A 22,116-nucleotide genomic window follows, 5' to 3' on the forward strand; every position below is an offset into this window, starting at 1 on the left:
TCTGTGTTTGTGGTACTGAGGAATTGAACCCAGGGCTTCACGAATGCGAGGCAAGCACTCTACCACTAAGCCACATTCCCAGGATGTGTTTTGACTGTTGCCCATCATGTAGAGTGAGGAGAGTCACTGTTGGGCATGGGGACATTACTGGTGGCCCTAAAGTTTCAGAGGCCGAAACATTTTTAATTTCAAATGTTTGAATTAGAGGTTCTCCATCTGTAACCCAGATGTCAAGTATGTCCCCTGTGTTAGCAATGTGTGTATGGAAAAGATGCAGGGATGGGCAAAGAGCAGTGTGCAGAACTTTTCCTTAACTTGTGCACGTATCGAAATGCCAGTGGAGAAAGCTGCGATGAGTTTCGATTAAAGATCTGCTACTTCATGAGGTAAATGGATGTACAGATTTCAATAGACTTACAGATTTTCACAGACTTGTAGCATTAACTGTACTCACTGATTCTGGAATTGTTGGCAATTTGCTCTTCTCCAAGCAGCAGGGATGCCTTCTTTGACCAACTTTGTTAAAATTAGTCCTCCTTGATTCCTAGGGGTTAGGGATGGGTTAGAATTTACCTTCTGGACTAGAGATGAATGTAATCAGGGAACAAAAAAACCTCTTAAAGAGGGTGAATGTAATTTTTTTCCACTTCCTCTCCACACACTCATTACTTGTCATGAATTGGGGAAGCAATTCCTCTCAGCTGCCTGTCCTACACAGCATCAAGATGATTCTCAAAGTTGAAATGATGGATCCTGGCTCTGGACTGAAGGAGGGCAGAGAGAGACTAGTATCTGGAATATCTGGCCATGGCTACTTGGAAGTACAGTCAGTCCTGGATTCAGTGTTCATTGTTGTCCATAACATGGTACTGCAGTTTCTACAGAGGTCCAGCTTGAAATCTTTCAGCTGTTCAAAAGCACTTTTATACCTTTCAGGTACTGGATTCTGACGTTTCCTGCAGAGTTTAATTTGGATCTGGGTTTGATTCGTATGACTGAGGAGTTCCGGGAAGTGGCTAGTCAACTAGGCTATGAAAAACATGTCAGCCTCATCGACATATCCAGCATGTAAGAGGGGCGACTCTTTCACACTTGATGAGTCCACGGCTTTTGAGGGGTTGTGGTGGTGACCCTCACTTGGCTTGAGCTCATGTTATTCCAGAATTAGAGGACAGCCTGGCTGCAATGAACATAGCTGTTCTGGACATACTTATCTCTCCACGGGGCAGTTTATTTGTCAAATGGGATAATACCTTTCTTATGGGATTATTATAAGCATCCCCAAAGTATAGCATGTGAAAGCACTTGGCAGATAGTAGATGCTCAGTGCTTAGTTAGTGAATCTGAATCTAGTTATGGTCTCCGTGCTGTGGAGACTCCATACCAGAACTGGCTCATTAAAAATGCAGAATCCTTTGCTCCACCCTTAACCTGCTGACTACAAAATTGTAGTCTACACTTTAATGAGATGCCCAGGTGGTTCTTATGTTCACTCAAATTAGAGAAGCACAGTACCCTGTAGCTTTTGAGGCTGGCTGGAGACTACACAAATATGGCTGGAGTTGTAAGGTGAACTTGGTAGGTCAGTTATTGGGAACTGGTTTTCTGTCACTGATTAGACTTTTTTCAAGTTTGCTATGTAACTTTGGGTTGAGAAAGCAACTGGATGATCAAGTATGCTTATCAATCTTGTAAAATGTATGTTCTTATGCCTTAGGCATTCATATTATATTCCCTTTATTTCAAATATTTCTTTGAGTGATCATGCTAGAAGTGAAATCCCCAGCACAGCTCCCTTTTCCCTCCCCCCACCTCCCCCTGCCAAAAGAAATGATCAACAATGTATGATTTGATAACTGTTTACAGTATACACTATTCAGGTTCTTCCTTAGTGAATTAGAATCTCTGGCAAGGTAGGTCCAAACCTTTGCTTCTGTAACAAGTTTCTCAGGTAATTCCTATTATGCTGAAATCTGAGAACCATAACTTCTAGTAGTTTCCAATATGCCTTAAGTCACCATCTGCTGATCAACTCCCACATTTATATGACCTCTCCTTTATCATCCAGATCTTGTTTGGTCATCAGGAAAACCAAGTCAGAGATTTTGGGTGGATCAGTGCAAGCCTACCCCGTCTGGAAAAACAACTCCAAGTTTATGTTCTGTTGGCAATGGGGGTCAGTGGTTTTTCTCTTCAAATATGAAGGACAAGGGCATGTATTTTGTGCACAGGCCCCTGGCAGCGAACCAAGAGTTACAGAGTCAGCACGCTGACCAACCTCCCTCTACTTTTACAGTCCTTCCTATGACTGGATGAGAAGAGTTACACAGAGGAAAAAAGTATCCAAAAAGGGAAAGGCCTGTCTGCTGTTTGACCATCTGGAGCCCATTGAGTTGGCTGAACACCTCACTTTTCTGGAGCATAAATCTTTTAGAAGGATCGCAGTAAGGAACTTGACATTTATTCTTCCAAGGACAACAACCATCATGCCAACTTTCCCAAGAGCTGCATTTTCATACTCCGAAGTGTTGGCAGGCTCTGTCACTATGCTTTGCTAGAAAAGTGCCCTTAATTCACAGGAACAATCCCTTTTAACCAAAGATAAATATTAGCCTGCCTTTATTTTATGGCTCAGGAGCTATATTTCTGTCGCTGTTTTCAATGTGTCCTTTCATAGAATTAAAGCATGATTTTTTTCTAAATACTCAATGGAGATTTAACCATTCAAGGTTTCTTTAGCTCGTTGACTTTTCTCCCCAGTGAATGTGTCTAGTTGGGTGAGTTCATTTTGGAGGGAAGAAAAATGTGCTTATGTTGGATTTTGCATAAATGCCTAATTAGGAGCACAAGTACAAAATTAGGAACTGTAGGTTTTGAGGAGGATCTCATCATGCAAGGAGAGAGATCTTAGACCTTTCTTCCCTCTTCATTCATTCCTTTTCTACACCCCCTTTTTCCTCCTCCTTTCTTCCTGGATTGTGTTCCCAACTTTGTTGCCTTCTCCCTCTATACCAAATATGTTATGATGATATTTTCACCTTGGTTCACAGTCAGCCAGCTGTTTTGCTTTGCTTAATCCAGCTCTAGGGAAGGTTATTTCTTGAAATGAATTGCTTTATTGGTGGCAAAGAAGGCCCTGTTGATGAGAAGTCTGAAGTTCTAAAAGGTTGATTCTTTCACTAAGTAGTCCTACTTGCACAGGATCCTGTGCAAGCCGACCTTCCAAGCAGACCTGGGGCTGGTGGTGTGTGTGTGTGTGTGTGTGTGTGTGTGTGTGTGTGTGTGTGTGTGTGTGTGTGTGTGTGTGTGTGTGTGTGTGTGTGTGTGTGTGTGTGTGTGTGTGTGTGTGTGTGTTCCCCTGTACTGTGTACATGATAAAAGGCTTAGGTATATTTCCTGACATTCACACTAACTTTCTGAGAATCTGTTCTGCCAACAAATCATCCTTCTTCAGCTGATTATTTTATCTCATTGCCCCCCCATCTCTCTCTTCCTCTCCTTCTTCCTCTCCTTCTTTCTCCCCCTTTCCCTCTCTCTGCCAGGGCTGGGTCTTGAACTCAAGATTGAGATACAGTAAAATAACCTGTTAATGGTGAATATGTATCAAATACTTGGGTGTCATCATGCATATGAATTAAAAGAAATCATGATCTTGCTATGAAAGAAAGCTCATGGGCTGCCCATAGTTGGTACACACATGTAAATCACAGCACTTGGGAGATGGAGGGAAGATGATTGCAGTTTGAAGCAAGCCTGAGCTACATTGCTAGACCAGAGGGAGAGAAGAGGGGTAGGGAGAGAGGAGGGAGAAAGAAAGAGAGGAGAGAAGAATGGAGGAAAGGAAGGAAGGAAGGAAAGAAGGGCGGGAGGGAGGGAGGGAAGGAGGGAGGGAGGGAGGGAGGGAGAAAAAGGGAAAGAATGTCTCACATCTTCTATGAAAATGTAAAATTTCAAATTTTGCAAAAGCCCAATTATAACTCAGGATCTGTGAATTTTCCTTTTACCAGTTTACTGATTATCAAAGCTATGTCATCCATGGCTGCCTGGAGAACAACCCAACCCTGGAGAGATCTATTGGTTTATTTAATGGAATCTCTAAGTGGGTCCAGTTGATGGTTCTTAGCAAACCAACACCCCAGCAAAGGGCAGAGGTCATCATAAAGTTTATCAATGTTGCAAAGGTATGGCTTAGAAACAGATGGGGATCTTGGGATTCTGAATAATCATTGACTTCATTGAAAAAATATTGAGGAAATCTGGTTAAACTATTCATAGATATCTAATGGACAAATCATACTTCTTGGGCTGGAGATGTAGTCCAAATGGCGGAGTGCTTGAGCAAGTACACAGCCCTAAGTTCAGACATAGGACAGTCCAAAACAAATAAGCATATAAATATGCAAAACAAAAAACCAAACTACAGGGGCTGGGAAGGTGGCTCAGTAGTAGAGCACTTGCCTTGCATGCTTGAGGCCCTGGGTTCGATTCCTCAGCACCACATAAGAAAAAAGCCGGAAGTGGAACTGTGGCTCAAGTGGTAGAGTGCTAGCCTTGAGCTGAAGAGCTGAGGGACAGCACCCAGGCCCAGAGTTCAGGCCCCACGACCGGACCCAAAAAAAAAGAAAGAAAAAGAAAAAACCAAACTACAATAAATAATAACAAAAAATCATACTTCTCTTGAGTAACAAGATTGCTTTTTAAAATAAATACCCAGAGTGTTTAACAGTTATTTTTCTAAAGGATTCTATTTGTGTTTTCAGTTTAAGACACATCAATGATTTTTTTTTAAGTTTTCATTTACAAAGTTATGCCTGCATTCATTTGTAGTTCGAAACATTCAGAGCAATTAAGAGATCCTTACAAAGTGTTGGTGTTAATGTTTTTATTGTAGAAACTCCTTCAGCTCAAGAATTTTAATACACTGATGGCCGTGGTGGGAGGCCTCAGTCACAGCTCCATTTCACGCCTCAAAGAGACCCATTCTCATCTTTCCTCAGAGGTTACGAAGGTACTGTGAATTTTGGTCCTAATTCTAAGTAAATATTTGTAAATTGCTTAAAGTGTGCTCCTAACCAACATTCCTGGAGAGGGACTATTTTCCTTTTAAACAATAGTAGGTTACACAAATAAGAATAGCCACCTCAATCTGGCCACAGTGGCTCATACCTATAGGTATTGGATTCTAGCTACTCAGGAGGTTGAGATCTGAAAATTTCATTTTGAAGCCAGCTTGGGCAGGAAAGCCATGCAACTCTTATCTCCAATTAACCACCACTGCTGTGGCTCAGAGTGGTAGAGCACTAGCCTTGAGCTTATTTGCTCAAGGACAGTACCCAGGTTCTGAGTTCAAGCCCCACAACCAACCACAAAAGAAAAAAGAAAAGCCACATCAGCTGAATCTAGCTAGAAAAGAAGCACATTTTTTTTTACATAAGATGAATGTATTTTAGTTGGAACTATTAACAAGTGTTTACTTAGTGTTTGCTCTGTAAGAGGGACTGCTCTCAGGCGATTAAAGACCTGGTTTTTAGACACATTTTGGGCCCTCTCAAGACTTAGGTCCATCCTGGACCAATAGCAGTTGCTAGAGAAAGATGGTATATAAATGGCTTAGTCCTTTGTTCCTGAACCAATCATAAACCAAAGGGAGGGAATTACTGGTCTTATAGAAACAACCAGCTCCATCTCCACCTCCACTGGGATCTATTAGGATGGCCTGGTTGCTGTTAAATAACCAACTAGGGCTTATGCATATAAACAAGAGGATGTTAGGCACAGAAGTACTACTGTTGAACCTCAAACTCTGTACTCATTCCAAGTATAATATGACTCATTATGTGTTCTGCTTTCTTTTAGCTTTGTACTAAATTTCAAATAAAAAAGCGAAAAAGAGAGTTTAAATGTTGTAAAGACTAAGACTCTGGCAGAGGCTCACAAAAACTGGGAATTATTAGTTTGTCTTTCAAAATGATTTCCTTGAATTCCTCTTTCTGATAGAAAAGAAACTATGGTCCCCCCACCATATCAAGTGTGATTGATTTGTTCAAGTTCAGCCTTATAGTTAGTACAGAGTCAGAACTACAACTATCTCAAATCTTAGTGTGACTTTTCCTGCCCAATAGTGTCCTGTGCCAACCTTCAAGTAATATCTGAAATGCAATGTTCCTGGAATAACTAGGAAATTGTAACATGTTCCATGCTTAACTCTGTGGATTATGATAGTATCTTGAATTGCAAAGTTACTAAGTACACATGATACTCTTTAATATCCCAGCATCCCTACTGAGTAGACAGAGGTGGTGGTTAGTTCTGTTTTGTAGCAAGATAAAACAAGCTATCCAATTCATTAGGCAGACCTAATACATATTTCTAATTTTCTTTTTCCTGGTTAATATTTTCCTGCATCAACATTGGTGCAATTGATACTTCTCGCAGTAGCTGAGGAATTTGCTAGCCACACGTTGCAGGGCTGGTGGGATGGCAGGCGAAGCGGGAAGTGGGCAGAAGAGAAGGTTATTGGAAATGTCTACTTTTCCATCTGTTCCCAGAACTGGAATGAAATGACCGAGTTGGTCTCCTCCAATGGCAATTACTGCAATTACCGCAAGGCCTTTGCTGACTGTGATGGCTTCAAAATCCCTATCCTTGGAGTCCACTTGAAAGACTTGATAGCAGTCCATGTCATTTTCCCAGACTGGATGGAAGAAAACAAAGTAAACATTGTGAAAATGCACCAGCTTTCCGTGACCCTAAGTGAACTGGTCTCATTGCAGAATGCCTCTCACCACTTAGAGCCTAACATGGATTTGATCAACCTACTTACTGTGAGTTGGAGGGGGGGGGAAGGGAGGGGGAGGAAGAGGAAGAGGCGGGGCTAAATGACCCTCCTGCATCTCACTTTCTAGGATATACAGGAAGACCTGTGCCAGCCATTCACCTTGGGGATGATTGATTTTTGGGGGAGAGAGGGGGGTGGTGGTCAGTCAATGGGAAAAAAATCTCAAAGAATGAGGAAAAAGAGAACTCACATCCATAACCAACATGACTTGAGACTATTATCACCTTGCAAACAAATTTCCACTTGTTTGGAGGTGCCAAGTCTTGACCCATATAGCTCTCCTTTCTGGATTTCTTTTTTTCTTTTGTGTTTTTCTTTTTTGTCAGTCATGGGCCTGGATGCTGTCCCTCAGCTCTTCAGCTCAAGGCTAACGCTCTACCACTTGAACCACAGTGCCACTTCCGGTTTTCTGAGATAAGAGTGCCACTTCCGGTTTTGGAGATAAGAGTCTCACGGACTTTCATGCCCAGGCTGGCTTGGACCCGTGATCTTCAGATCTCAGCCTCCTGAGTAGCTAAGATTATAGGCATGAGCCACCGGTACCCAGCTAAGTCCCTGGCTTGGAATTAGCACCATTTATTTTTATTTATTTATTTATTTATTTATTTTTGTTGGTCATGGGCCTTGAACTCTGGGCCTGGGTGCTGTCCCTCAGCTCTTCAGCTCAAGGCTAGTGCTCTACCACTTGAGCTACAGGGCCACTCCCTCTGGATTTCTTTGTTTTTGTTTTTTTTTTTGGGTCCGGTCGTGGGGCCTGAACTCTGGGCCTGGGCTCTGTCCCTCAGCTCTTCAGCTCAAGGCTAGCGCTCTACCACTTGAGCCACAGCGCCACTTCCAGCTTTTTTCTTTTTGCTTATGTGGTGCTGAGGAATCGAACCCAGGGCCTCAGGCATGCAAGGCAAGCACTCTACCACTAAGCCACCTTCCCAGCCCCTGAGGAGCCCCCTTTTGCAATCCATCACTCTCCCATTCTCTCTGCACACTTATCTGCCCAGCTGATGCCAGTTTCTTTTAATGTTTGTACCTGTACCGGGGCTTGAACTCAGGGCCTCTTATTCTCACCTGGCTTTTTTTTTTTTTTTTTTTGCTCAAGGTTGAGTCACACTTCCACTTCCTTGTCATAAATGTCCACATGGCCTCAAATGCATGCTTCTCTCTATCCTCCTGACTGCTTTAGTGAAAGCTAGAGTGATGTGAGACCCCCCACTGTGATCTCCTGTCACTGCCACACACCAAACCAACAGGGTGTTGTTCCTAGGCTGGTCTTTGAGACCTATTCAAGCACTTGAGCACCACAGTGTTTCTCTTCCTCCTCTCCCACATCATAGCCACTGAGGAATATTGGACCTGTTCTTTCCGCTTGCTGCTTCCTGGCTTTAGCAAGTCTTTGGGTAATCTTGTCTCTGTCTATCCACATGGCTACTTCAAATTCCAAAGTCTTCATTTGTCTTGAGCAATCTCTGGCATCCTCTGTTCCCTTCCAAAAGCAGCAGCACATCAGTTCTGTGTATTTCCTTTGCTCTTCACACTTCCTTCAAGTCCAGGAGGTGTCACTTAGGATCTGATTTCCATTCTGTTTATGTGTCTTCTATGTCCCCCAACACTTTCCATACCTGGCCCCTTTAAGAACTTGGAGGATGAAATGAATGCTAAGTTAAGGAGCGATGAGAGTCCACCAAAAGTATTTATCTACCACTCATGTTTTAAAAAATGTATTAGCATATATTATTTGTACAGAGAAGTTTCATTGTGGTACTTCCATACCATGCCCCTCCCCCTTTTTGACATTTATGACATACTAGTTTATCAGATATTCAGGTCCTAGAACTTTTCCACCCCACAAGAATATAGACAAGAACAGTTTCCATTGGCTTTTCTTTGGGAAGAGGAGAAAGCATAATAAAGTTCACTTACCCTTGCCTTAACATACAGAAACATAACTTCCCCGTTTGGGTTTCTAACACTGTAACATCAGAAACAAGGCTGCAATGCAGGGCCATAAAGGATTGTATAAATGGATTTCCTAAGATTGTATAAAATGAAATTGATAACTCTTTTGTGACCCAGACTGCCTAAATCTCCTTTTAAACAGCAACATGGGAATTGGGTGAGAACAGACATCTCGTAAAGCTGTTCCTAGAGCACACAGTCCAACAGACCCTTGAGTGTAGCTGATAAGGCTACCTTCACTCTTAGTACAAAGCAGAAGTGGTCAATGTACCTATCTCTTGGGAATAAGTTTGGGTGACGAATAGTAAACACTCAGACATTGTCTACTAGGGGAGAAAACGAACTTGTAATAATTTAACCACCTGCATTTATTAATCATTTGCCATGTAAATCAGTTTCCATGAATAAGCGACCAGTGTTGCAACCCCCGACCAGACAACAAACCCACAGGCACAGGTGATGTCTGAAGAGTAGACCCAGATCGGGGCCTCAGTTTCAAGTCTCTGTATCCAGGCCTGGATCATTGATGTTGAGCAAAACTTCACAAAACAGGTGCCTATCCTTGCGCAAGGTCTCAACCAAATAAAAAAGACTAATGGAATAGGGAAATTAATTTTGAGTTACAAATACATCTAGCAGAAACTCTCAGTAGTGTCAATGTTTACTAAGCATGTACAAAGCCCTGGGTTTAATCCCCAACAAGGCAAACAAAACAAAACCTAAATGCACCAAACATCATATGAGAAGCAAACACACATTTGGAGAAGTTTTGAATGACATTTTGGTAGTATCAATAAAAATTTTCAATCCCCAAAATAATGTGTTTTGGCTGGGGAAAGTAACATAAAAAAGGAAAAGGATGTCAGAGCCTCTTTATCATCTCTTTGAGGTATTGAAGGGAACATTTAAAACTCCCAAACACCATAATTCTCAAATGCAGTGGTGTGTTGCCTAGTATAATGGTAAAACGCCATACAGGAGAGCTTACTTTTAGCTCTGTCTCTACATATTCTTAGCATTAGTGCTTTTTTTCTTTTTTTAAATAAGGGATTTGTGCTCACTTATGAGTTATCTTTCCAACTTTAAACAGCATAACTTTAGATTGATGGAATAGTTGAGGCATGATAATAAATCATTTCTCTAGTCCTGGCCTCATGACTTCTCAGGATAGCACCACCCTGTTAATGAATCACAGAATGTCAAGCCAGTTTGTACCTAAACCTAGGATCCTTTTTCTCTCCTCCAAACCAAGGTGAAAGTTCAACACATAGGAATATACGTTTATTCTTCCTGACCTTTGGGGAATTAATCTCTCCAGTATGAATGCTGAGACTAGCATTATATATTTCCCAGAACCTAGTGACCATTTACAAAGCACGTACACGTTCAGATTAGAACCATACGATGGATCTGTCCGTAGGCATGTGAGCACGTTTCTGAGCACAGTATTGTAGGGGTGACTCATTTTTGTCCAACTCTCAGTCAAGTGTTTACTCGAAGTGGTTGCTTTTGTCTTAACATGGCCCCAGCTAAGATCATCTGAATGACACATTATTGTTGAGAGCTTTGGAGGAGAGAGAAAATAAGAATTCTTCCAGCAAACTGACAACTTCCAAAATGCCTACTCCTGTGCAATAAGCTGTCTAGCCATGTTGAATGTTTGATAGTAACTGGATTACACAACCCCTTCACATATATGTTCTTGGCAAATGCTCACAAATGCTCAGCGATACAGCCTGGCCGAGGCAGTCAGTGTAACACCAACACTGCCCCTTCCAGTCTTCTAAATGAAGAAATTGAGATTTGGAAAGGACAGGAGGCATGGAAACGGGAAACTTCTGTTTCCTAGCATGTTTATTTTTTTCTTTTCCCCACTACCTTGGATAGTGTCTTAGTCTGTTTTCCAAAATATGCCAAATAACTGCTATAAACCAATTTATAAAGAGAAAAGGCTTATTTTGGCTCATGGTTGTGGAGGCTTCCGCCTATGGCTGATTGGCCCCACTGCCCTGACTCTGTGGCAAAGCAGCACATTGTGGTGTATGGTAGAGTAGAACTATTGCCAGGAAGGGAGGGAGAAAGGAAGGAAGCAAGCAAGCAAGCAACAAGCAAGCAAGCAGAGAGAGAGAGTAGAGAAGGGTCTGGTACCTCACAATTGCCTTGGAAGGCATGCCGGGCCTACCCCTGGGCGTCTAACCTCTTTATGCTTCTACCACTTCTCAATAGGACCAAACTGGAGACTCTTAACACATGGTCTTTGGGGAACGTTTAAGGTTTAAACTGTAGCCGATGCTTTAGCTCAGAGGCACGTTCACACCTCTAGTGTGAGCATGCTGCTAACATCTAATTTACTTCATTTTCTAATACTGAGCATTGAAGTCAGGGCCTCCCCCTTATCAGGCATGTGTTCTACCACTTGTATCAGTGAAAAATTAAATAATTACCCCCCTCCCCACATCCTTTGTGGACGTGTAGTGAAGGAGGTACGTGGAAAGCACAGTTTACGAGGGCCAGGAACTGTCACTTTTATCATTGTGTCCTTGGCCCCTGGAAGAGCACGAGGCATGTGCAGGAGGAGGAGCAGGACACCAAGCTGTGAGGGTCTAGAAAGTTCTTCCTTCTGGGGGAAGACCTGGAGAAGACATTTGTCCTCAGGATTCTACTTCACATACCTGATAGTTTTGGAAGCTGATGATTCGGTTCCATAATATGAGAACCAACTTAATTCTCCTCCTAGTATTTTTAGCTCCATCAGTTACTTTTACCATTTTGAGTATATGCAAATTACTGGAAAGCCCCGTATTCTCAGTCTCATTTCACAAATGAAGAAGAAGGAGGAGGAGGAGGAGGAGGTGGAGGAGGAGGAGGAGAAGAAGATGGTGATGACAAAGGAGTTGAGATAGTCTGATGACCAAGTGTGTTTTATTTTACAATAAACCTCACCAGTGTAGATGAAGACTAACTACTACCATCCTTGCTTGCAGGATTGGTTAACAATTGCAATAGCCTGAGACAATGGAGAAGAACATTAGTCAGAAACATCCAGCCTCGAAATATGTGAGACAAAAGCAAATATTCTTAAAAGTGCCCACTGACCAGCTTCTCATTATTTTAAAGGTGTATAGGAAGTCGGTCACTCTTTGGGCAGGTTTTTAAAGCCAGATGATATGTAAGAGGGGATGGATTGTAGCTGGCAGTACAGAGCGTGTAGCAGTGACTGGAGGGTGGATTTCTATCCATAGATAAGCAAGTGGCTGTGCTGTATTGGCTGAAAGCCAAGTCTACACCCATGATTTTATTTGTTTATTTATGTATTTATGCCAGTACTTGGGTTTGAACTCAGGGCTGACACTCTGTGACTTGAGCTACACTTCTACTCCTGGCTTTTTTGCTGGTTGGTTTTTTTTTTTTTATTCCCTTGAATTTGTCTGTCCAGCCTGACTTTGGACTGCAATCCTTATATCTCAGCATTCTGAGTAGCTAGGATCAAAGGTATGAGCCATAGGCACCCAACTTCCTATATGACTTTTGAAGCAAAGCCGGTGGGACACATATTCACCCATTTAATGTTCACCACAGTCCTGGGACAGAACTTATCCTTCGTGATTCTCATTTTTGAAGATCAGGAGACTGAAACTCAAGATTGGTTGATGGCCTAGGATCGAGCCACTCAGTAGAAAGCAAACATTAGGGCAAAAGCAAAACCTGTCTACTACTAGATGCGATATCCGTCCTTACAACATAGGAAAATACACCAGGAGGTTCTGGGTCTTCTGCATGAGTGTCTCTCCGACTTGGTGGATGGCTTGTGTGTTCCTTTAGGGTTGGATATCTTGTCACTGACAGAGGTGGGAGTCGGTCATCAAAGGACGAGGGGCTGGGAGGGGTGAGTCTGGAGGAAAAGAACATGCTTACCAATGTCAGGATGCAGAACAAAGACAGCATTCTGTTTTCTCTGTTTTTAGAGCTTCACAATGCAAGGCTGCCCACTGGGACTGAGGGTGCAGACCTCAGTGCTGTCCACTTTCATGAGCCCAAAGTTGGCAGAGGAAATACATTTGGCCCATGCAGAATTATCAAAATTGTTTATTGCTGATTGCTAGTATTGCCATCTGAGTCTGAAGGGTGTTGTCCTTCCTCCCCTCCCAGGCCACACCCCTCCCTGCTGCTTCCCCAACAGGGAGCTGGTGTTACATCCCAGCACAAGAGGAATGATCCCTAAGTCAGTTGTTGTTGTTGTTGGTCATGAACTCTGGGCTTGGGCACTGTCCCTCAGCTCTTCAGATCAAGGCTAGCTCCCTACCACTTGAGCCACAGCACCATGTCCAGCTTTTTCTGCTTATGTGGTACTGAGGAATCGAACCCAGGGCCTTGTGCATGCAAGGCGAGCACACTACCACTGAGCCACCTTCCCAGCCCCTGCAAAGATTTTTTTTTGTTATTGTTTTCCATATCAGTCTTCGTGGCACCAATGTCTCCATTGAGATAAACCTTTTGATCATCTGTGTCAGTTATACATGATAAGATGGTTCCTAAAAGCCTTTGTTTGTTACATTTTGGTGATTCCTCTTCTTTAAGAAGCCAGAGCTCCTGAGCTTGGTGTTCAGGGAAAGGTGGAGACAATGTCTATTCTTTGGGAGCAAAATTTTCAAGATCTGAAAAGATGCTGGAACAATGTATGGCAAAAAGAAACGTTAGGTGACAAAGTATAGGCAAAATACCTTACGCATACATACCTATACAGATGTGTGTGTGCATATGTATGTAGAAAGTCTTCTGCTCTTGTACATGCCCCAGCTGCTTCTCTGAACAATCCCTGTGTTGATTTTTTTGTCACTCTAAGTCTGCATTGATATGGACATGTCATTTTTGTTCAGGTCCTGTTTATTCAAATATTTGTCAGGGGGTGGGGAACATTATATCATTTTGTATCATCAGGACATTTCACAATGGTCCAAAACAGGAACTGAGTTCATTTCTCCTTTATTTCTACAGTTCTTGAATTAAATATCCAAAGTAGTATTCATTACATTTCCAGGTCTCATTCTACATATCTGTCCAGCTTCTGTCCTGGATATGTACAAACTGCCCGGAAAATATGCATAGTCTTTATTCATAATGACAAGCACATCAGGATTAACTTTGTCTTTTTATTTTTTTAACTTCTGCATGTTGGTTTTTTTAATTGCTCTTCATTCATTAGATTATTGGCCATTGGACTTGAGATGTTCAATTTAAAATCTCTCCCAGCAATGTCAATAAAGAAATATAATCCCACAGAATTGTTTACCCCCTCTAATTCTGTTGTAGCTCTCTCTGGACCTCTATCACACAGAAGATGATATTTACAAACTGTCGCTGGTGCTGGAGCCTAGGAATTCTAAATCGGTAGGTATCTTTTTCTTGTCGTGCTAAACACTGCTGTTTGTCTTCTGTTGTAATTGGCTATTAAGTGGTGTGCTGTGTTGTAAAGACTGAAGAATTTTAGCTGGGCATGGGTGGCTCATGCCTGTTATCCTAGCTCCTGAGGAGGTTGCAATTTGGAGGATTAAAGTTTGAAACCAGCCTGGACAGAAAACTCTGAGAGACTGCATTTCTAATTACCAGCAAAAGGCTGGGCTGGAGGCATGTCTCAAGTGGTAGAGTGCTAACTAAACAAGAAAGCTGAGCAAGCACAAGACCCTGAGTTCAAACTCTAGTACTAACAAAACAAAAAAAGGAATTATTCCCACTTTACTGGCAGAACAGTTTAGCTCTGATAGCTTGCAAATGATTTCTTTATATACCAGGCTAATAAAGAGGAAGAATATTTTTCCATCACTCCATTTTATTATTAATCTATTTCTTATCATCCCTCTACCTGGGACCAAAGGGAATAAAAAAGAACTTATCTTACTGTTTAAAATCACTTATAATCTCCTAGGCTTTGTAAATCTCTATTCACTATAACACTAGATTTAAGAAATTTTAAATACTTTGATTTTAATTTATAATTCACAGAGTTCTCTATTCGTGATTGTAAAAGTTGACTCAGAATTCCAACATCACACTCGATAGTGTCTTATTTAATTGATGGCTGGCCCATTATAAATCAACACTTGCAATGAGATTGAAGAATGTCTTCCCTAAATGTTTACTGCTATATTTAGAAATGTTTTACAGTGAAAGAAAACGCCTGGATAGAAATTGGGTCAGCTAGGGTAGCTTCAGTAGTAGAGTGCTTGCGTAGTATGGGTGAGGCCCTGGGTTCAAAACCCAACATCATTTTTTTAAAGCCAAAATGTGTTTTAAAATTTACAATGTAGATGCAGTTTGCATATTGGAAGATAAAAGTGTCTGTGTTTTTTCCTTCTAGTCATAGCTCAAAATAATGTCCCTCTCTCTCCCCCCTCCCCCCCTCCACCCCACCCTGGGGTTTGAACTTCACACTTGGTAGGCAACTGCTCAACCTCTTAAGCCCCATTTCCAGCCCCAAGAGGAGTTTTCTTTCAGAAGTTTTCATCACAGCCTTTTAAATAGGTGGTTCTGTGGAAGGTTAGCAACTATGGCCACTAAATCTAGCAATAACTAAATCTAGTAATAACGAGTAACTAGTTCAATTCCAAACCGTTGGAGTGAGTGAAAGCAACTGAGTGACAGAGCTGGTAGAACTGCCCTAGAGTCTAAGTTAGCTGACCTCTCAGAAGCTGTTCCCCTTCAGCAGTCCCCAGAGCCCATCTCCTGGGAACACTGGAGAACAGAACCCCGTGGGAAGGTTCCACAGTCTCAAAGGGAGGAGTGGGACCAAGGTTGTTCAAAGTTAGCCTGATGGAGGCACGAGAATTTGAAATCTCCCATCTCACCTGTGGGGTTAGTACAGAGAATCTAGCTAGGGTGTGTTAGGATTGCACCGAGACAGATGTTCTACCTTGGGACACCTCCCTTCCCTTTCCCCATGTGCTGTTATTTGCTCCCAGTCACTGGAAGCCTGCAGGGCATCACATCCGAGTTATGCTATCTCTGTTTAGGAAACCAGGCCAGCAGAGTACAGATGCCCCTAAGCTGGCCCCAGGGATTCAGTCTCAGGCCTGTGTCTGTGCCTTATCTGCTGTCTTTGCAGCAGGAACAGGGTAGGAAAGGGTCACAGGAACATTACTTTATGCTTCATTAGATTTTCTGGGGTAAGTTTTTTTGCCTAATGTAAGATAGAAAAGCCAGTTTGCTATAAGAGTACAAGTTTTCAAAGCTGCTTTGACAAATCCTAGGTCTCTTTCTGAGTAATTTCTAGAGTAATTTCTAGACGATTCTGTTACTCAGAACAGGTGGCTTGAAGGTCTTAGAGGTGGCATTAGCTGACCTCACCTCAATAGGCAGTTCCAGAAGGTCTCTGTTTCTGTTCCCAGAGTCTTGCTAACTCTGTGTCCCCACAGATTTTTTTTAGGGTACCTTAAGTCAAAGAAATACCCACCAGTGATACTTAGAGAATAGTGAGGTCCAATTGACTTAATGAATATTTGTGTTCTAACAATGTAGTGGCTATCTTCAAAAGAATGTATGTAAGCAAAAAGTCAGGTGTGTTTACTGCCTTCATAGAGAAACACAATTTCTTACTATTAGATGTGTGTGTCTGTTGCACACTAACTTAGCCTAGATTCAAATTGGAGGTGAAAGCCCCCCACTTTTTTTTTTCTTGCTTTGCATTGATTTTTTTTTTCTTCACAAAGTTACGATACTATTGTAAGCTACCATTGTGGGACCTGGTAAAGAAACTGTGTGTGGGTTGCTTTGAGGTGGTTGTTTTGTGGCACCTGACAAATCTGGAGGGTGCCTGGCTGAACTTCATTTGGAACTTTGAAATACCTTTGGGTGCTCTTGAGATGTACCACAGTTCTTGGGCAGACTTTGCTGTACAGTTTGGAACTCAGCTCTATCTTCTACTAGATCCATAAGCTCAGAGTGTGAATGGAAAGGGCTCCAAGCATGTGTGGGGAGTGGGAGGGGATCAGGTGAGTGAGTGAGTGTGTGTGTCCATGAATGGGTCCAAATGGGTAGAGTATTTTTGGTCCTGTTAGTCATTGACATAGCACTAATCACACACACACCTCACGGCATTGCTTGGGACTTAACTGTGTCCTAGTGATTTCTCAGTTCCTCTTGCAAACATGTGTAACCCCCAATTCATCACCACACTGACTCTGCTGATAGAGGTTCACGCATACGTGTGACCAGTGTGTGGGTCGCAGGGACAGGAAGGTATCCATGATGCATGAGACTCCGGATAGGATGGGCTGGGCGTCATCCTGTGCTATGCGTTATTGCCCACATCTTCCCCAGAAGAACCCAGGGAGAAAGCAAGTACCCCAGAGATGTAGAAACATAAAGACCTGCAGAACAGAGTGATTAAGCACACTAAGCAAGATGCAAAGGATATGTGCTTGGCCATGCACTGGGGTCCATTGATTTACATGTATCTTCTAGTGCAAATTTATCACTGATAACAAGTATTAAAAAATAGAGAAATGTCTCAATAGTGAAATTCCTTTGGAAGCCCAAATCAAAGTTCACCAAAATAAAACACCAAGAAGTGGTTACTCAAAGGGGGCAGGGTAGTGTCAGGGGAAAGGCATAAACAAATGAAGAGAGGGAAGAAGTAGACAAGAATCTAATGTATATTGTACAAAATTAAGAAGAGCAAGGGAAAGGGTAGTTGGTAGCGATGGATGAGGATGTTGAAAGGGGTGACATTGATCAAGATATATTTTATCCATGAACTGCTTTGCTAAGTGGAAACTCCTTTGCCCAGCTACTTAAAGAAATTAGATAAATGCTGCTTTCTTTTGAGACAAGATTCTGGTCTATAGCCCAACCTTTGGTTTATAATCCTCTTGCCTCAGCCTCCTCAGTGCTAGGATTACAGGTGTATCCTACCATGCTCAACTTGATAACTATTTAAAAATATAACTTAGATCATATGAGGAACCATATTGGATTGTTATATATACATTTAAGGATGACTTAGTGGCATTTAGGGAACTTGAATGGAATTTGGATGGGTTGGGAAGGCATTTTCTTTTTTGTCGGTCATGGGGCTTGAACTCTGGGCCTGGGCACTGTCCCTGAGCTCTTCCACTCAAGGCAAGTGCTCTACCACTTGAGCCACAGCCCCACTTCTGAGTCTCATGGACTTTCTGCCAGGGCTGGCTTTGAACCACGATCCTCAGATCTCAGTCTCCTGATTAGGTAGGATTACAGGTGTGAGCCACTAGCACCGGGCTCATGAGCCACTGGTGCCTGGCTGGGAGGGCATTCAGTAATAATACCATGCTTGTAATCCTAGCATGTCCAGGCTGAGGCAGGAATGTGGCAAATTTGAGGCCAACTGGGGTTACATAGCAAGATGCCATCTCAAAAACTCGAATGTAAACACATAAAATTAAAATAAACGTAGTAGGTTGCAACTAAACAAAACTCAGTATCTGAATAGTGGAGTCCATTAACAAAGGATGCTTATTTTGTCAACATTGAAGTGGCGGTGTGAGTGGAAATTCTCCAATCCAGCTAGAGCTGAAAAATGTGTGTCTCCTCTCTGCAGCCTACCTCCCCGACGACGCCCACCAAGCCTGTGGTTCCCCTGGAGTGGGCATCAGGGGTAGTGCCAAAGCCAGACCCCACAGTCATCAACAAGCATATACGGAAACTGGTGGAGGTGAGTGGTGGTTCAAAGAGAACACACAGAAATTTCTAGAAGGCCCTTTTCTCTTTCCAGAATTGTTCTGTGATTGGTCCGGAGATTAGATGAAAGGGAGGCCATGAAAACAGGAAAGCCAAAACAAGTTGACAGACATTTAGGTCCTCTTGGCATTGACCTCTGGGCAGGCAGAGAGGTACCCACCCCCAAATGCCTCCTTCTCTCTCTTTTCAGTGTGTTCTCATCTGCCCAAATATTCTCAGATACTTCGCTCTTCTCTCTTGCCACTTCCCATTGCTTCTAATTTTGAAAAGCTTGGGGTATGGGGTTGGGGGGGGTGTCTTAGAATCATTCATGAAGAACCCACATGAGTCACAGTAAAATGCCAGATAAATACTCCTGTATTTATAACCAATATACTTTTTAGGAGTCTGGGACAGGAACCTTATGCCATTGAGGGCAGAAAAATCACTTCATATACACAAGATCTGGAAGATTTTTTTTAATATAGATAGAATAGTAGAGTCTAGCATGGTGGTACATGACTGTAATCCCAGCACTTGGAAGTGGAAAGCCAGAAGGATCATGAGTTGGAGGCCACTGGGCTACACAGTGAGATCCTGTCTCAAAACAACAACAAATAGACCAGTAGAAGCACCAATATGGAGAAAGGGAATCATCTTTAGCACTGGAAATTGTGATCTTGGCCTGTTTAACTGCCTGCTTTCTTGGATTGATATATCCTCAGGTACAGTAGGGGTTAGTCTGTGTGGTAGAGTGTACTTTTACTGGGAAAGGATATTTAAAGAAAAAGAAAGAACATCCTACATCTTGGTAACCCAGGGAAATGTGCAATACTGAAAAGGAAAGTTTTTTGGAGTGTGTGAAGGTTAGAAAGGCACAGTGATGCACACAGAAAGTTCAACTGGGAAGATGAAAAATCCAAGGACAGCTGGGGCTACATAGCAAGACTGTCTCAAAAAGAAAGCCCTTTCTCACTTAAAGAATACAGACCATGAAAAGTATTTTCATCCACTTACCTTTGGAATTTTTATTACATTAACATTTTTTTGCATTTTTGCACTAACATATTTAACATATCTAGTATCTTGGGACAGTTTATTTGGAAAGATTTTAGATATTTAACTCAACAGCAATTACTAGATAATTTATCATTTCAAATCCTATGGATGTGACTCTTTCTTTTTTCTTTTTTTTTTTTTTTTCTTTTTGGTTGTAGGGCTTAGACTCAAAGTCTGGGTGCTGTCCCTGAGTGTTTTTGGTCAAGGCTAGTACTTTACCATTTTTAGCCACAGCTCTGCTTCCAAGTTTTTGATAGTTAATTGGAGCTAAGAGTCTCATGGACTTACTTGCCCCAGCTAGCTTTGAACCACGATCCTCAGATCTCAGCCTCCTGAGTAGGTGTGAGCTATGAGCTCACGGCCATTTTGTTATTTTTCAATGCAACTATCCTAAAGAAAATAAGCTTTTAGAGGGGGGAAAAGGAGCACTTTTAACTGATTTGCCAGCTTCAACCCTTGTGAAATATACCTAACTTTTCAATGGTTGTTTGCTTGATGCCCATGAGCATTAGCAACAGAAGGAATCAGCAGGCAGACCATAGCTGAGTGCTAAGAATTTGCAAATTATCCCCGCTGTCCATTTCTCTCACTACTCACATTTTGTTTTATGATTATAGCTTCTTAGAATGTTTGGTTTGTGAAAAGGATGTTTTCTTTCCGATTACGTTCATTGTGAATCTTTTTTAGGCTATTAACATATTAACTTCTCCTTGAACTTTAGTTAGCATCAGTGTGTTCATTCCTAAATAAATACATACAAAAATTTAAAAAAGAAATTCAACTGGGAATTTGATTGGAATTGTAATCAACATTGACTTTTGATTTCTGAGATATTTTTACATATTTTTATTAGCGCTAAGTAGTTGTCCAAAAGAGTTATCATTTTACAAAGCAGTATATGAAAAAAAAATACAATGCATCTTGAGCAATGTCACTTAATGTTCTAACCCTTCCCTCCCAACTCAATCCACACCTTCCCTACCTTTTTAAAAATTTTTAGGATTGAACCTTCTTCCTTACTTATACTCTGTGTTTATCTGCCCCAGATAATTCAACAACTTAAAGCTTCATTTTCTATTATCATGGTATTTGTAAATTGACTAAGCCTAACTCCTGCTCAAAGCAGAGGCCTTCGTGTAGACTTCACTTGAAGTCTTTCTTAATTTACACCCCTTCCCTCCTAGAGCTTTCCCCCTCAACAAACTTCTTACCTGATACTATGAAGAAGGATTTTGTATTTTTCTTATCTCCCCCTAGATTCTGAAAGTCCTTGAGAGAATGGCTGGTAAGTGCTTTCATAATTGGCAACATACATATGTAGGACATACATATGTAGGACAGCATACATACTTGACAAGTCTACAGCCCAGCTCATACATCGTCACTCAGTAAATGCTGTCTTCCTCTTGTAGTCTGTGTTTAGAAACTACGATCATGACCATGACGGATACATCTCCCAAGAAGATTTTGAAAGTATAGCCGCCAACTTTCCCTTCCTGGATTCCTTCTGTGTGCTGGATAAAGATCAGTAAGTTAAAAAAAATCCCACAGAACTGAGGATGAAAACCAAGGCCTTGTACACACTAAGGCAAATGTCCTACCACTGAAATACATCCTCACCCCCAATTTCTTTGCCACTATTAGGGCTTAAACTCAGAATTTGGCTCTTGTTTAGCATGTTTACTCACCTGATAATTTACTACTTGAGCCATGTCTCCCACTTAGCATGTTGTTGAGATGAAGTCTTAGGAGTCTTCTGCCTGGATTGGTGTCAAACTGTGATCCTCCTGATATCAACCTCCTAAGTAGGGACGATTATAGGTGTTGAGTCACCAATGCCTGGCTACCAAAGTTTGTTATTTTTTTAATGAAAAAAATATCAGAGGGAAACAGGACCACCTATCACTTACATCTTGACAGCTTCAAGTGTGTCAAATCTGCCTTCATTTTTTTTTGTCGGTCGTGGAGCTTGAACTCTGGGCCTGGGCACTGTCCCTGAGCTCTTTGCTCAAAGCTAGTGCTCTACTACTTTGAGCCACAGTGTCACATCTGGTTTTCTGGTGTTTAATTAGAGCTAAGAGTCTCAACCTGCCTGGGATGGTTTTGAACCTCAATCCTCAGATCTCAGACTCCTGAGTAGCTAGGATTACAGGTGTGAGCCACCAGCTCCCACCAAATCTGTCTTGTTAGTGGTTGCTTTTTTGGCATACAGGACCATGACCAGGTGAAGAGGGTCACAGGGCAGACCATATCCTTGTGTCCATTTGCAAATTAACCTTTGCTGTCCATTTCTTTCACTTCTTCTGCTTAGCTATTGACTCCAAGCAAATCTCTGTCAGGAAAGATGCAGTTATATCTGCTTTGGAGAGCCCACAGCATGGGTAGACCTGAGGATAATCTCAAAACTTGTGTGTGAAGAGATATTTTTGTTTTAGATTATTTATGATCTCCATGAAAGTAGATGGTAATTGCTGATAGTAGCCATATTTTGAGTCTTTGTAAACAAAGAAAACATAGTTTCTTTCACTTGAAATGATTCCTGAAAAATTTAATGGCCTTAAGCACAAACATCAAACTCA

At 41.9% G+C, this 22,116-nt stretch overlaps 1 protein-coding gene across 7 annotated transcripts in view; it reads left to right on the top strand.

Moving 5' to 3' along the window:
• The window catches only part of Rasgrp3 (RAS guanyl releasing protein 3), a 104,189-nt gene that overhangs the window by 62,467 nt on the left and 19,606 nt on the right, over nucleotides 1-22,116 (top strand). For all 7 annotated transcript variants that reach the window (XM_070025349.1, XM_070025351.1, XM_070025348.1 and 4 more), the window contains 9 exons: nucleotides 324-386; nucleotides 937-1,068; nucleotides 2,297-2,444; nucleotides 4,008-4,181; nucleotides 4,892-5,008; nucleotides 6,549-6,824; nucleotides 14,099-14,176; nucleotides 18,360-18,473; nucleotides 20,950-21,065. In XM_070025349.1, coding sequence (XP_069881450.1) covers nucleotides 324-386; nucleotides 937-1,068; nucleotides 2,297-2,444; nucleotides 4,008-4,181; nucleotides 4,892-5,008; nucleotides 6,549-6,824; nucleotides 14,099-14,176; nucleotides 18,360-18,473; nucleotides 20,950-21,065 — 1,218 coding nt within the window. The remainder of the gene's footprint in view (nucleotides 1-323; nucleotides 387-936; nucleotides 1,069-2,296; nucleotides 2,445-4,007; nucleotides 4,182-4,891; nucleotides 5,009-6,548; nucleotides 6,825-14,098; nucleotides 14,177-18,359; nucleotides 18,474-20,949; nucleotides 21,066-22,116) is intronic.

This window comes from Dipodomys merriami, unplaced genomic scaffold (genome assembly GCF_024711535.1).
Source record: "Dipodomys merriami isolate MVZ:Mamm:240054 unplaced genomic scaffold, mDipMer1.0.p SCAF_17, whole genome shotgun sequence".
NCBI lineage: Eukaryota > Metazoa > Chordata > Mammalia > Rodentia > Heteromyidae > Dipodomys > Dipodomys merriami.